General features: G+C 32.2%; 1 protein-coding gene across 1 annotated transcript in view; it reads left to right on the forward strand.

The window, feature by feature from the left end:
* The window catches only part of LOC148310251 (semaphorin-2A-like), a 105,735-nt gene that overhangs the window by 20,403 nt on the left and 68,097 nt on the right, over window positions 1-17,235 (forward strand). Inside the window, exon 4 of the mRNA XM_088258702.1 lies at window positions 11,376-11,438. Coding sequence (XP_088114828.1) covers window positions 11,376-11,438 — 63 coding nt within the window. The remainder of the gene's footprint in view (window positions 1-11,375; window positions 11,439-17,235) is intronic.

A 17,235-nucleotide genomic window follows, 5' to 3' on the forward strand; every position in this document is an offset into this window, starting at 1 on the left:
TGGATTCTAAAAGCATACCAAAACATATTGATTTTAGGAACGAAGTTATTTAACCCTTCACTGCGTGACTTTTTTGCATGACTGCATGACTGCATTGACAGTTCGTTTTGGAGAGACAAGTGAAGTTATTATTTTGGCGTTCATAGCGCATCTTCTGGCTAAATTATAAACTATACACTTGAGTTATGAATGTATCTTATCAGTAACAACAAAGAATAGTTGCTTATATTTTCAAAAGACGTTTTAACACTAACTTTTGGGTATGTAACAAATTTGACACAGTATGCAGTGAAGGGTTAAATTTACAACATTTTGAGTGTGCCCAAATACTTGTTAAACAAATCTGGATTATCTCCAATTGAAAGAGTTTTTTCATAAATTTTTTTGACATCTCAACAAAGATGAAGAATAATATGGAAGTCTGGGCATTTACGTGGCTTGTTACCGTCATGTGATCACTTTACACACGTGTAACATTCGCCAATTCTACCCATGATTAACAACTATACTACCAAATTCTTTGTTTTATATATATATACAATTTCGAAACATTGTGCTTGAATCACTAGAATTTCACTAGAGACATCTTTGGTGAGATTGAAGAAACTTTTTATTGAACAGAAACTCTTTCTTTTATGTATTAATTTTAAATCAAACACAGATTTTTTGAGTCTACTAAGTTGGAGTTCTAAAATGGAGTTCAACAAATTAAACGCCAAATCAATAAATAAATATAAAAAAAAAGAAATAAAAAACGAAAGAAACTCTTTCAATAGTATGTGAGGTCCGAATTCTGGATTATTCACATACATGAGAAACGCCAAAAAATATCCTTTTATTATTTTTTTATTTCAGCTTGTAATTTGACAAGTCAATTTATTTACAACATTTTGAGTGTGTTCACAAATACTTATCTTGGATTATCTCCAATTAGGTGAAAAAATAATATAAAAAATAACTGCTAATTGGAGATAATCCAGATTTGTGAACAAGTATTTGGATACAATAAAAATATTGATCATAATATAATGCAAAGAACTGTAGGCCATAAATTTCTCACATATTATTGCCCTAAAATTATCAAAAATTAAACAATCAATGCATAATCTAATTCAACAGTTTATGCCTAGCAAAACCATCGTCTAGACTTTGGAGCATAAAATAAATACACATGTAGTATTCCTCGTTATACTGTATTTCATACAGCCGTATAATTAAACAAGTCAAATTAATAAAATCCTTTGGCGTTGACAAAATGGTTTCGCGGGTGCAATGTTGGCTGCCTTCCAGCAGCCGAGAGTTCAACTCCCGTTCCGCACACTCTCGGTTAAATTATGTCAATCCAATTTTTGTGGCGAGAATTTTGGCAAGGTTTCAACGTGATTCAGAAAAATATTAATCAGAATTAAGTATGTTCTATTTGACAAATTTTTCGTTCTGTCCATCAAGTTTAAAAGGGATAAATATATTCTTCAAAATATACTAACCTTCACACAGTGGTAGGCAGAGAGAATAGCACGCCACACTAATCTGTATTTTCAAACAACCTTCGCCTCTTTTATATTCATCTCCTCATACGCACACGCCGATTATTCCGACTCATGACATAACTAATTTAAATTATTTGAAATACTTGATTGTCCCAAGTTTTTTTCGGCATTCCTCTGCTTTTATTACCTACCACATTCACCACATAATTATGTTTTACTTTCCTTTCTTCACTCATGTGATGCACATGCCCAAACTATCTCAACACACCTCAAAATAAAGATATATACGTAATTCATACTAAGCTATTGTTTATTTAATATTTTATGATGATTAAAGAAAACACTTGTTTTTTAACACTTGTTTTTTACCACTTGAGTTTTATTATAGACTACATGTTTCAGAAGTTAAACTTCCATCATTCAGGTCTGTATAATAACTAAAATATAAAATATAAAATTGTTCTATAAATAAGGAGAGGGGAAAGTAAGGGGAAGAGGTTAGTCAAGGGACTAACTTACTTACTTTACTTACTTTCCCTTACTTTCCCCTCTCCTTATTTATAGAACAATTTTATATTTTATATTTTAGTTATTATACAGACCTGAATGATGGAAGTTTAACTTCTGAAACATGTAGTCTGTAATAAAACTCAAGTGGTAAAAAACAAGTGTTTTCTTTAATCATTGTAACATGTCTTACCACAAAGTTAATGTCGAAACAATAAATAAAATAATATTTTATGGTTACTAACTTTTATTCTCATAATTATTATTAAATTGTGTAAAAGGCACTACATCGCAATATTTTATTAATCTTTAATAACCTAAAGGCATGTTGATTAGTCAACTCAGTCTTGGATAATATTTAATAAATAATGGAATGGGAATATCACTCATACCTTTTAAGACTCATCCTGGAAATCAAACATGTGAACTCCAGCATGCTAGCTTAATAAACTAATTATTGTACTACGGAGGCGGACAAATTAATAAGTGAAAAATGCCTACAATAAATAAATGCAATAAAGGGGGAACTTGGCATGATCAAGTATTAAAATACTTGAAAGTGGTCACCTCAGGAGTCAGAATAATCGGCGGGTATGTATGAGGATATGCATGAATGTGGAAGAAGTGTGTGCGTTCTATGCTCTCTGTCTACCCCAGGGGGGGAAGCGGCGTATGAATTAACGTATGGTTTGTATAAATTAACGTATGGTTTTTCCAAATCACGACAGATCGTATTTTTTTCCAAACGCGCAGTAAGTCGTTATGTGGAGACGGACCATTACATGCATTACAAGTACCTACTTAGAGTATCATTTCCCTATTAATTCGGCATGTATGAATGTGGAAAAAGTGTGTGCGTTCTATGCTCTCTGTCTACCCCAGGGGGGGAAGCGGCGTATGAATTAACGTATGGTTTGTATAAATTAACGTATGGTTTTTCCAAATCACGACAGATCGTATTTTTTTCCAAACGCGCAGTAAGTCGTTATGTGGAGACGGACCATTACATGCATTACAAGTACCTACTTAGAGTATCATTTCCCTATTAATTCGGCATGTATGAATGTGGAAAAAGTGTGTGCGTTCTATGCTCTCTGTCTACCCCAGGGGGGGAAGCGGCGTATGAATTAACGTATGGTTTGTATAAATTAACGTATGGTTTTTCCAAATCACGACAGATCGTATTTTTTTCCAAACGCGCAGTAAGTCGTTATGTGGAGACGGACCATTACATGCATTACAAGTACCTACTCAGAGTATCATTTCCCTATTAATTCGGCGAGGCGCCGTCGAACGCGTGGCGGCGCTGCGCCCGTACTTCCGTCGGCAGAGCCCGGAAGCCGCCGTCCGCCATTGTCGTTCGGCGGGAAACTTTCCATTATCTCGATAGATGTCTCCCGAGGCGATGCTTATTAAATTAATGAGCCTTTATTTCACCTGCCGCGTGGGGGAAACATCCTTTTGATATTGGGTTCATTTTCCGAATACGAGGCTGGGGATACACAATGCTTAATTTGAATTTGAGATTGAGGAAAAAGAAAGAAAGGAAGTTTTCCGTAAAATTGTTTTAAATTTTTTTGATGCAAACAATGTGTTTGCATTTTGCAACTCCATTTTAATTTATGTATTAAATGTTGTATGTATGTATTATTGTCCGCCTTCGTAGTGTAATGGTCAGCACGCTCGGCTACCGTACTGGAGGTCCCGGGTTCGATTCCCAAGGGGGGTCAAATAAATGTTAGTGATTTTTTCACTCTTATATTTATTCAATATTACCTTGGACTTGAGCGGAGGGTTGATCACCTATCCTTCATGTGTTAACAATTAAGATAACACTGCGTTTATGTTATGCAGTGCCCTATGCACCATTGGGGTGCGGATAAGGGTTTGAATGAATTAAATGTTAAATCAATTACTGATTTTTTGGGTCTACTAAGTTGTATTTTATTTTATGTAATAATTGTTAATTCCAACACAGATTTTTAGAGTCTACTGAGTTGTATTTTATTGTTAAAAAAACACGTAAATATAAATATTGTGACAATTGTTTTATATTGTTGTCAGTAAGGTTGTCAATCATGGGTAGGATTTGTATATGTAACACGTGTGTAAAGTGTCACTTAACCAAGCCAATGACGGTCGTAAGCTCTGTAAATACCCAGACTTCCACATTCTTCTTCATCTATGCTGAGATTATTTAAAAAATATATTTTTTTATTAAAATTGCAAACAAAACCTCAGTAAATCCTTTTAAGACGCGCCTATCAAAAACTTTCCCAAATTATCTTCGTAAAAATTACCGTATTTTATACATTTATTTTTATATATTCAACTTTTATAATCTGGATTTAAGGGACCGTAAGGCAACGTGAGTGTATTATACAATATGAAAAAACAACAAATTTGAACTTAACTTTATAAGTTTATCACGAGCCAAAACTTCGGAGTTCTCTTTGATACCATGAAATGTTCTCAACAAAACTTCCTTTCACACATAAATATTTTCTTTGAAATATTATAGACTAAATATAATAACGTGTACAAGATCATAATGAAATTTAACTTTCACAACATTTTGAGTGTGTCCAAATACTTGTTCACGAAATCTGGATTATCTCCAATTGCAGGAGTTATTTTCATATTATTTTTTGGCTTTTGTGGACCTCACATACCAATAAAAGAGTTTCTACTCAATAAAAAGCTTCTTTTCATCTCGCCAATAGATGTCTCTAGTGAAGTTCTAGTGATTCAAGAACAATGTTTCAAAATTGGTCCATATTTATGGAACTTCCAAGAATTTGAGTAGTGTGGTTGTCAATAATGGATAGAATTGGTGAATGTTACACGTGTGTAAAGTGATCACGTAAACCAGCCTATGAAGGTCCCGTTAATGCCCAGACTTCCATAATCTTCTTCATCTTTGATGAGATGTCAAAAAATAAGATTTAACTTTCAGTTTATGTAACATTCCCAAAAAGTCAAAACATTTTTTTTAAGTAATTCAATTATTCTTTGGAAAATAAATTCTTCTGACCCAATCTGCACCCAATGGTGCATAGGGCACTGCATCAAATTGATGCAATGTAAAGTTGATCGTTAATTATAGGAAAGCAAGGTGATCAATCTTACGCTTCAGGTACTAGTCCAGGGAAAGATATAATAACACTCTCCTTATCTACATTATATTGAGTGTGTCCTAATACTTGTTCACAAATCTAGATTATCTCCATTTGGGAGTTAATTTTTGCATTACTCCCAACATAGATGAAGAAGAATACGGTCTGGGCATTTACGGGGCGTACGACCGTCATAGGCTGGTGAATATAATCCAGGATTCAGACCTCACATATAAATGAAAGAGTTTGTGCTTAAAAAAAGCTTCCCTCATCCCACCATTGATGGATATTGTGAACTCGAGCATTCTGTGTTATCGAGTTTGATCAATATATCTAGAAGTTTCAAGAATTTGAGTAGTGTGTTTGTCTATCATGGGTAGAATTGGCGAATGTTACATGTGTGTAAAGTGATCACTAAACTAAGCCTATGACGTTTGTAAGCCCTGTAAATGCCCAGACTTCAATATTCTTCTTCATCTATTGTAAAATCATAATTTTGTCCAAACTAATGTAAAAAAATAACTCCTAATTGGAGGTTATCCAGATTTATGAACAAGTATTTGGACACACTCAAAATGTTGTAAGTATGTACAAAATTAATGAGCAATAGGGCATAAATATTGGATTTTGTGGTGTCTTATTTAGAAAATATGACATGACGAAAAAGACAAATAAATTAATTATGTGACAAACCTTGATTGATTTAAGATAATTGAATACATTTATATTTAAAAAAGAAATACTAACATAAATTGTATATTTTTATTTGAATTACAATTTTAACATATTTTTTTTTAAATGCAGAGACCCACCAAGCCACCTTGTGTGTCTTGTCGGTGGAGTTCTTTTTTAATACAATGTACTATATTGTATCTATTGTCTTGTTTTTAGGGATCAACCTTAATTTATTATTAACTTTACACTATAACATAGTCCCTTTCATATAAAGACATTCTATATAAACTAAATATGCTATAAATCCTGACACATGGAGTATTTTTTAATTAAAGTTTAACTTGGTAAATACCACTTTTTCTTAAAATCCATTGTGACACCTGTATCGATGCATTACGCATTATTTTAAAACACTGTATAATTTCAAACGCTTATCCGCACCCTATGGTGCATAGGGCACTGCATCATATAAACGCAGTGTTATCTTGATCATTAACATATGAAGGAAAGGTGATCAGCCCTCCGCTTAGGTACCAGTCCAGGATTATATTGAATAAATATAACAGCGAAAAAATCACTAATATTTATTTGAACCCCCCTGGGAATCGAACCCAGGACCTCCAGTATGGTAGCCGAGCGTGCTGACCATTACACTACGGAGGCGGACGTACACTGTATAAAGCAAAATGAATCGTTTTTTCTGAGGCAACTAATAAATATTATAAAAATATGTTTATTAAAACGATTTCAAAAATAAATAATTGCTTTACAAAAACTCAAGATACATGAGAAAATAATTAAAGGGTTGCCAGCCGGAAACGCTTAGCTTTATCCGGAAGCAGAAAGACTGAAAGGTTTACAAAGAGGTAAGATTGGTCGTTTATCAAGCCAGCCCCATTGCTGCTCGCCTGGTATATAAGTATGGCGAATATATTTTAGGCAGTATGTACGAGAAGTATGTGGTAAGGTTGCATGTATGGAAATTAGGCTACCCGCGTTTTAGGGGTGGAAGATTGAATACTCAGCGGAAACTGAATGTCAAATAAATTAATGTATTTCTTACAGAAAATAAAGTTTTAAATTTTTTTTCTGTCAGACACTGGATAATTCGAAAGTAGCATACCAAAGTAATCCAGCATTGCATATCGCTCACTGCTTTCAACTACGTCATGTATCAAAAATGCCAATTTTCAGTTGTGCATATTTTCGGAATACCCAGAAAATGTTCTACTCGTATATCCTAGCAGGAGCGGCATATTTTTTACTTAATATTTACCCGCTACATGGCAGAAAGTGTTGTTTTTGCGTTTTGAAGAAAATTATTGTTCAGTTATTTTTTTAAATATCCTAAATATTTTTCAAATGGAGAAAAAACTTTCAGGTTTTACCTTAAAAGATCTGTTGCATAGTAAAAAGTTCAATAAGTGACTTGATATTTATTTTTAATACATTTTATTATATTTTTAAACTTTAAAAACGATCTCCTGAAAATCATGTTTTTTGATATATGACGTTGTTGAAAGGAATGAGCGATTTAAGTTTAAAAAATTAAAGAATACATTAGTCATTGTACTATGGAAGCGGACAAATTGAATGTTGAAAAATACCTACAATAAATAAATGCAATAAAACTTCAAAACTTAGAATAAGAGGAAAACTCGGCATGATAAAGTATTTAAAATACTTGAAAATGGTCACCTTAGGAGTCGAAATAATCGGTGTTTATGTATGAGGAGATGCATGAATGTGGAAGATTCGAAGATTTTTTGTTAAAACAGATTAGTGTGGCGTTCTATGCTCTCTGCCTACCCCAAGGAGGAAGTGGCGTTACGGTTAGTAAGTAAGTTAGTTATAAATTAACGTATGGTTTTTCCAAATCACGAGAGATCTGCTGTGCTGGTCGGGGTTGTGGGCGTCTGTGTACCGTCCAACGTCGGGTTTGAATCTGATATAGCTGACTTACTGAACTAAATACTAATCCCTAAAAATTTCGTGACGGATTTACAAACTTGTATTTATTTGGATTGGTAGTGACAGGAATATTGATAGCTTATAAATGTAAATCCACAGTAAATTCTGGATACAATTTTGTGTTGTTTACAACTTATTTTTAAACTTTAAAAACGATCTCCTGAATATCATGTTTTTTTATATATGACGTTGTTGAAAGGAATGAGCGATATAAGTTTAAAAAAATTATAAAATATTGAGCAATATAAGTTTAATGCAATATGGATATTCAATAATGGGGTTGAATGGTGAACGTTACACAAGTGTATAAAATGATCACTATAGCTTTTAGTCTGCCAGCGACATGTTATTTCTTTTACTGTAATAATTGCGGTTCTACCACAAAGAGAGAACAAGACTAGATTACTCCGCTATCGTTTGATCCTATTTCCAGCTTCTCGCTTAGTCGGCGCTCTGCTGCGTGTTATAAAGGACGTGGAATCTATGACTCTGAGTTACGAGTCGCGTACTACGATTTCCATACAAATTTAAACCGGGGTCTTTTGGTACCCCGCTTCGTATCACGTGTAATTTTTGGATGAATAGTACGAGAAAGGTTAACCTGTAAAGTAAACTGAAAATGAGTTTTTGATATAATCTGTTGTCGATCAAAGGGAGTATTTAAAATAATGCAAATGGCTAACATGGGCCTGTTAAATGGGGATAATATGGGGTTGAGGGTACAGATAAAAATTCTCAATTCGGACAGGCTAGCGTATCCTTTGGAAAGTAACTTTTCAGCACGAATTAGCAAGTTCGCATGTCTGCTAAGGGCAGTTACAAATTGCAGGGAATAAAATTACTTCAGGATCCCAAATTTCAGGGATGGCAAATGAGCTTTGAGCAAAAGTACTCAGTCTTGCGATTTTTCTTGTCTACCGTTTACTAGACTTACGTTATTTTTGTATATTTCGTATATTAAAAACATTGTTAACTTTGTGGTATGGTAATATTTACCACTTTAATAAAACCGTTCTTATCATTTACCACTTTAATAAACACTAATTCGTAGCTGACGGTTTCGAAATAATCATTTCATCATCAGGTCATTAAAATAAAATGATCACAGTCTGACATTTGTACAAAAAATAATTTCTTAAAATGAGAATGAAGACAAATGAATCACAATGGGAATATTTTAAAGTGTTTTTTTTGTTGTCATGAATTAAAGTGGTTAAATTAAATTTGTATTACACAAAGTGAACGATGAATAATGAATGATAAGGAGAGTATTATTTTTTGACATCTCATCAAAGATGAAGAAGAATATGGAAGTCTGGGCATTTACGGGGCTGACGACCGTCATATGCTGGTTTAAGTGATCACTTTACACACGTAAAACATTCACCAATTCTACCCATTATTGACAACCACACTACTCAAATTCTTGGAAGTTCTATATATATAAACCAATTTTGAAACTTTATCTTTGAATCACTACAACTTCACTAGAGACCTATTGGTGAGATGAAAAGAAATAATTAATAAATATTTTAATAAGCAGAAACTCTTTTATTAGTATGTGAAGTCTGAATCCTAGATTTATAATCACACAAGTGAGAATCGCCAGAAAATATCATTTTCATTTTTATTATTTAAGGTTATAATTTGACCAGATAATTTATTTACAACATTTTGAGTGTGTCCAAATACTTGCAGACCACAAAGTCTGATTGGAGATAATCCAGATTTTGTGAACAAGTTATTGGACACACTCAAAATGTTGTATTTTTTACTCTTAATATTTTATTAATTAAATTTTTATCTCAATTACAATCTTTATTATTAAAACACCGAATTGATTTGTCATCCCTGTTTGACCCATTAAAAACATTGATAAGGGTAGAAGTTAGGGATATTCAGCGGTCAGACAACAGCCTCACGATATTATTGGGGAGATTTTTTAAAAGCAATGAAAGTTTCGACTCAAATAATGAATATGTAATGTGGTCTAAAAGGATTACTTACACATGACCTTGAGCGTATGATTTATAATGCTTTTCTGAAAGGAAATCGTAGGCAAATCGAATGGAATGGAGAAAAGTACAAAAAACTAACTAACTAACCATCACGCCGCTTCCCCACAGGGGTAGGCAGAGATAATAGAACGCCACACCACTCTGTCTTTGCAAACATTCTTCGCCTCTTCCACGTTCATGCATCTCCTCATACATACCCGCCGATTGTTTCGACTACTGACCTGACCGCTTTAAAGTATTTGGCATACCTGATCGTGCCAAGTTTTTTTCGGTCTTCCTATGCTCCTTTTTCCAATTGAATTCGCCTCATAAATGTGTTTTACCGTTCTTTCCTCACGCATTCGTTCTACACGTCCAAACCATCTCAACACACCTTTCTTAATTTTATCGATAATGCTTATCTCAGCTTTGCATTCATAATTTCACAATTTGAACATCTATCGAATATACATCATCATATATTATACATTGTTTTGTCGCACATTCTTTTGAGAGATCGCATTTCGACTGCATTCAGTCTACTTTCATCCTTCTTTCGCCAACGCCATGTTTCACTTTCATTCATTAGGGTCGGAGAATAGTACAAAAAATAAAAAAAAATTGAGATTAGAACAAATTGTTGGAAATGGAGGAAAAATACATATTACTGGCAAATGGAAAAATAGTGCAAATGGTAGAAAATGAAGTAAAGTAGAAGTAAGTTAAGTAGGAAATTGAGATAACAATAAACTGTAGGATATGGAGTAAAATACAAATAGTAGGAAATGGAGATAAGAACAAATTTTAGAAAATGTAAAAACTTATTAATAGTAGAAAATAGAGAACAGTAATGATAATAGGTAATGGAGAGTACTAAAATTTACAACATTTTGAATGTGTACAAATACTTGTTTACAAAATCTGGATTATCTCCAATTACGAGAGTTATTTTCATATTATTTTTTGACATCTCATCAAAGATGAAGAAGAATATGGAAGTCTGCGCATTTACTACTATTAGTAAAAAATAATACTACAATTTGTAAGACATTGAGAAGAATACAGATATTAGCAAATGAAAAAAATTACAAAGAGTAAAAATCAGAGAACAGTTTTAATGGTAGAAAATGGAAAAGAGTGCTAATAATAGGAAATTAAGGAAAGCACAAATTGTAGAAAATACTAAAAAGTACAAAAAGTTGGATTTGTACAGTAGTAGAGTACAAATAGTGGAAAATGGAGAAGAGTACTAATGATAGAAAATGGCTAAAAATAATAATAATAATAAACATAGGATAATACAAATAGTACAAAATAGAGAAAAGTTCAAATAGGAGAAATGGTAAAAAGTGGAGAAAAGTACAATTAGTAGGAAATGGAGAATAGTACAAATTGTAGAATATGGATAAGTACAAACAGTAGAAAATAGAGTAAAGTACAACAAAATATCGGAAGATAATGTGAGGATACGTAAAATGAATTTCCTTATAAAAATCAATCGAAAATAATGTTTTAAGAATTCGACCAGATAGTACCTGAATATACTGAAAAAAAAGCGCTTTCACCGATTGATTTTCACAAAAACTTTTCCATTACATGTTCCTTTTTTTCATTTCCAGGCTGATTCTCTTTTCCTGGAGGCAACGGATGTAACAGAGTGCATCATTAGCGGGAAATCTGAGGTAAATATTTTTTGAAATACCAATACATTTTTTTATTCCAACCTTTTTTAGAAATCCGTAATGTCTTCAAAAACTGGTGCAGTGCAAACTTTACTTTTGAATTTATTTAAAAACTGAAATATATTTTGAAGGCTGATTAGAGTAACTAACTAACTAACTAACCAACCATCACGCCGCTTCCCCGCAGGGGTAGGTAGAGAGAATAGAGCGCCACACCACTCTGTCCTTACAAACATTCTTCGCCTCTTCCACGTTCATGCATCTCCTCATACATACCCGCCGATTGTTACGACTCCTAACCTGACCACTTTCAAGTATTTGGCATACCTGATCGTGCCATGTTTTTCTCGGTCTTCCTCTGCTTCTTTTCCCACTAACATTCCACTCATAAATTTGTTTTACCGTTCTTTCGTCACTCATTCGTTCCGCATGTCCAAACCATCTCAACACACCTTTCTTAATTTTATCGATAATGCTTATCTCAGCTTTGCATTCCTTCCTTATTTCACTATTCGCACATCTATCATACATCGTTTTGTCGCACATTCTTCTGAGAGATCGCATTTATTAGATTTCTGATTAAGTATTATAATTATATGTCCAATTTGACATGTGAATCTGACAGGTTAGGTTTGGTTAGGTTAGGTTGGATTAGGTTAGATAAACGATTATATAAAAAATATGCCATGTTAAAACTAGAAGCGAATAAATATTGGAATGATGATCAGATATAAACTAATAATAATTCATACTCATACAATAAGGCATAATATCTGATTTGGATATTTAAAAAATATATATTTTACTTTATTTGTTATTAATAACATTTTGAGTGTGTCCAAATACTTGTTCAATATTTGAACAAGTATTTGGACATACTCAAAATATTATAAATAAATTATCTGGTCAAATTATAAGCTAAAATAATAAAAATGAAAATGGTATTTTCTGGCGTTTCTCATGTGTGTGATTATAATCCAGGATTTGGACCTCACATACTAAGAGTTTCTGCTTAGTAAAAAGCTTCTATACATCTCACCAATAGATGTCTCTAGTAAAGTTCTAGTGATTCAAGAACAAGGTTTCTAAATTGGTTCATATACATAGAACTTCCAAGAATTTGAGTAGTGTGGTTGTCAATAATGAGTAGAATTTGTGAATGTTACACGTGTGTCACTTAAAGTGATAAAGTGGTAAAGTGTTAAAGTGATCACTTAAACCAGCCTATGACAGTCGTCAGCCCCGTACATGCCCAGACATCCATATTCTTCTTCATATTTGTTATTAATTAAATGAGGATATTTTATTTTTTATTTTTAAAATTAAACACTTGTTTACCTCTACATGAGTTTTATTTCATTACACACGACTAGTTTCGAAAATTAACAGACGTTTCAATCTACAGGTGTAAGGAAAAACTACTTTTTGATTTTTGAATAGTTTTCATTTTTCACCTGTAGATGAAAGCGTTTGTAAGTTTTCGAAACTAACTCATTAAGTGATTGATTAATTATAAATAAAATATGTATTAATTTTTAATCAAACACAGATTTTTTGAGTCTACTAAGTTGTATTTTATTAACAAAAAACACACATTGCTGCACATGTTAAAACTGTCACTTAGAATTGTATAGCTACATAAGGACCGTAATCCATTTGATCTTCACATTCGTTTGATAATGCCCTAACAAGGCGAAACAATTGTCACAGTATAATTTTTTATGTGTTTTTTGTTAATAAAATACAACTTAGTAGACTCAAAAAATCTGTGTTTGATTTAAAATTAATACATAAATTGAAATGGAGTTCTACTAATTAAACGCCAAGTCAATAAATAAATAAAATAATCAACATGCCACAAAGTAGCTAATGATTGTATTTTATTTATTGATTTGGCGTTTAATTTATAGAACTCCATTTTATCAATTTTTAATTCATTCGTAGGAAATAGCCATAACTAGGTGAAACAATTGTCACAATATTAATAATGTGTAATTTTATGTGTTTTAAAATAAAATACAACTTAATAGACTCAAAAAATCAGTGTTTGATTTAAAAATTAAAACATAAGCTTATGAATGCTACAAAGTTAATGCCGAATCGATAAAATAGTAGGGTATTTTTTTTTGTTGTGGCTATATTTTTTAAAATTCTGGAATAAATTTTATGTCACATTTTTTGTGCGTGTAAATTTGTAATATTTCTTCCAAAATTATAAAATGAATACGTAAGTTATCATTGCTTAGGACCTTGTGATTAGGGATTTTTTAAATTTAGTCTCAGTTACATTTGACACATACAAAATACAGTGAATAAATCATTATATTACGTCATTACCGTGTATATTAAATCCGCCTCCACATTGTAGTAGTCCGCCTCCATAGTGTAGTGGTTAGCGCGCTAGGCTACCATCCTGGAGGTCCCAGGTTCGATTCCCAAGAGGGTCAATATAAATATTGATTTTTCAGTCTAATATTTATTTAATATGACCCTGGACTGGTACCTGAAGCGGAAGGCTGATCACTTTTCTTTCGTGTATCCTTTAACAATCAAGATAACACTGCTTCTAAACGATGCAGTGTCCTATGCACCATTGGGTGCGGATAAGGGTTAGAAGAAGAAGTGTATTAAATGGAAAGCTTTTGAAGCTAGGTTTTTTGACTAAGTTGTATGGTATTCCTTCAGCTATACTCCCAATATGGAAGTCGCAATAGGCTACTCTACGTTATGTGGATTCAGGATTTATGTATTTCCATTATGAGTCCACTCCGAAATGGTTACGGTAGTCTATTTAATGGAAACGTAAATCAAAATAAAGCGAGAAATTTATCTTTTATTTCGGATTCATTCCACACATCGATCAGACACCGATTTATTTATTATTTATTAGTTTTGAAAAGTTCGGTCAGTATGTGGTCGTTTCAATTCAATTCAATTCAGTTTTCACATTTCAATTCAGAAACTCATTTATTAGTATGTGAGGTCCGAATCCTGGAATCACAAACATGAGAAACGCCAGACAATATTGTTTTCATTTTTATTATTTTAGCTTATAATTTCACCAGTTAATTTAAATACATCATTTTGAGTATCCTCCAATACAAATCTGGATTATCTCCATTTGTAAAAAATAAACGCCAAACTCCTCACCTTTGTAAAAAAAAATGTAAAAAAACAACTCCTAACTCCTTACTTTTCTTATCATTAAAAATATTTAAAAAAAATAACTACTAACTCCTTACTTTTTTATCATTAAAAATATGTAAAAAATAACTACTAGCTCCTTACTTTTTTATCATTAAAAATATGTAAAAAATAACTACTAACTCCTTACTTTTTTTGTCAAAATATTTTTTTTAAAATAACTCCTAGCTCCTCATCATTTTTGTCATAAAAGATATGTTAAAAGATATGTTATCTCCTAATTCCTGCCCTTTTTTGTCAAAAAAAAAACTCTTGATCCGTCAAAAAAAACTCTTCATCCGTCACAAAATAACTCCTAGTTGCATACATATTTAGAATTTCAAATTTACAATAATGTGTCCTTACTGTTATTCCGCGCCAAGGACACATTTTACAACACCTTTTCGTTAAATTATTTGATTATATTTGAAACTTTAGAATTAGTCTATTTTTTAAATAAAAATTCGCACAATTTGAAGTGGCAATTAACGCAACAGTGTTGGAGTCTCGAAAATAAAAATATATAGATCTGACCCCCTTTACAGCTACAAAAGAAATATTTTAATATACTAATGTATTTAATTGTAATTTCAACTATTTTTACCGAGCAAATTATATTTTATACATATGACGGTCGTAAGCCCCGTAAATGCCCACACTTCAATATTCTGAACATTTGTGAACAAGTATTTGGACACACTATAAAAGTGTCCATCTCCGTAGTGTAATGGTCAGCACGCTCGGCTACCGTTCTGGAGGTCCCGGGTTCGATTCCCAGGGGGGGGTAAAAAAAATATTAGTGATTTTTTTACTGTACTATTTATTCAATATTACCCTGGACTGGTACCTGAAGCGGAGGGCTGATCACCTTTCCTTCATGTGTAACGATCAAGATTACACTGCGTTTGTATTATGCAGTGCCCTATGCACCATTGTTTTATTATTATTATTATTATAAATGTTGTAAATAATTTTTCCAGTTTTCTCTACGCGGAATATTAAGGTTAAAAGCCATTATTTTTCCGAAAATATACCCCGGTAATATGAGTTATTACCATAAATATCCGATATTCTATAACACGACAGCCGGTCGAGAGAGGCTGTGGAAGTTTGATGTAGTGTGAATTGTGGAACTCGCTGTATGATGAAGTGTCGATTGTGGAACTGAGCGGATGATGAAGTGCAAACTGTGGAACGGAACCTTCGTTTGAAATGGGAAATTTTCCAAACATCTCCCACATTGGTTTTTTCCATTCGCAGATTTCATTTCCACTCTCACCGGGATAAATTGCTTTTCCATCTGTGCATACGGATTTAAGATAACAATTTATTTATTTTATTTATTGATTCGGCATCAACTTTGTGGAATGACATGATTATTGCGATACAAAATATATTGGCCAAACTGCGAGAAGTCTAAGAATTAGAATAAGAGAACATCGCCGTTGACTAACAAGGAATTTTTTTTTCGGAATTTGCAAATCATATCATGGAAACTAACCACTCATTTGACTCTCATACACTTAAATTATTACACTCTGTTACAAATAAAGGTCAAGTCATGAATAATTTAGAAAATTTAGAAATACATAAAAATTCAAATTCAAATAAAACAATAATTAATAATATACTGTTTCAAAATACGTCACCATTATTATCAATGTTTCCTTTTACAAAAAATGTTGTTCCTTAACCCCTCTCCCTATATTTATTAACCTAAATATACACCTAAATATATTTTTATTCGTTAGTTTTAATTTGCACCAGAAGATGAAAACAAGTGTCGTTTTCGAAACTAGTCGTAAATAAAAATAAAACTCGATAAAATAGTATATTCAAGAATTTTATTTTAATAAAATAACAATTTATTTGTTATTTTTAAAACACACATGTGAACAAAACTAACGTGATATAATTAATATGTATATAAATATGGAGGTCGTCACTAAAACGTTACATGTCCATTAAAATGAGCCGCTTAGGCTTACAGTAATAGTAGGAAATTGAAGTATTTTTGTAAATAACAAAAACACAAATATTTCTCTTTAAAAAAATCATATAAAAAAGATTACAAAATTATCAGGTTCTTACAGAGAAAGAGAAAATACAGAGAAACTTCGGAAATCTGAACTTATGTGCCAAGTTCGGATTTGAAAAAGTTTAGATTAGCTGATTTTTTTTAAATACAGTAATTTTTTTTAAATACATATTTTTTTTAATACAGGATTTACAACATACAGGATTTTTTTTTAAATACATATTTTTTCGACATAAGTATATGTATTATATCAGATAAAAAGCGAACTATATTTAAATTATATTGAGATCAAATTTAAAAGATCTGTTATAGGAGGAATGTTGACTAAAAGCAGTCGAAACGCGATCTCTTAGGCGAATGTACGCCAAAACTAGCTATAATATATGTTCGAATGATGATTAAAGCAAAAGATTGGAAAGCATAAGCATTATCGAATAGAAAAAGGTGTATTCAGATGGTTTAGGCATGTGAATCGAAAAGAATCGCTAATAAAAATTTAAGGGACAAATGTGGTTGGTAATAGAAGCAGACAAAGGCCGAAGAAAACTTGGTACGATAAAATATGTCATATTTTTA

Source organism: Brachycentrus maculatus, unplaced genomic scaffold (assembly GCF_059751285.1).
Source record: "Brachycentrus maculatus isolate JH-2025_06_01 unplaced genomic scaffold, ASM5975128v1 h1tg000102l, whole genome shotgun sequence".
Taxonomy (NCBI): Eukaryota; Metazoa; Arthropoda; class Insecta; order Trichoptera; family Brachycentridae; genus Brachycentrus; species Brachycentrus maculatus.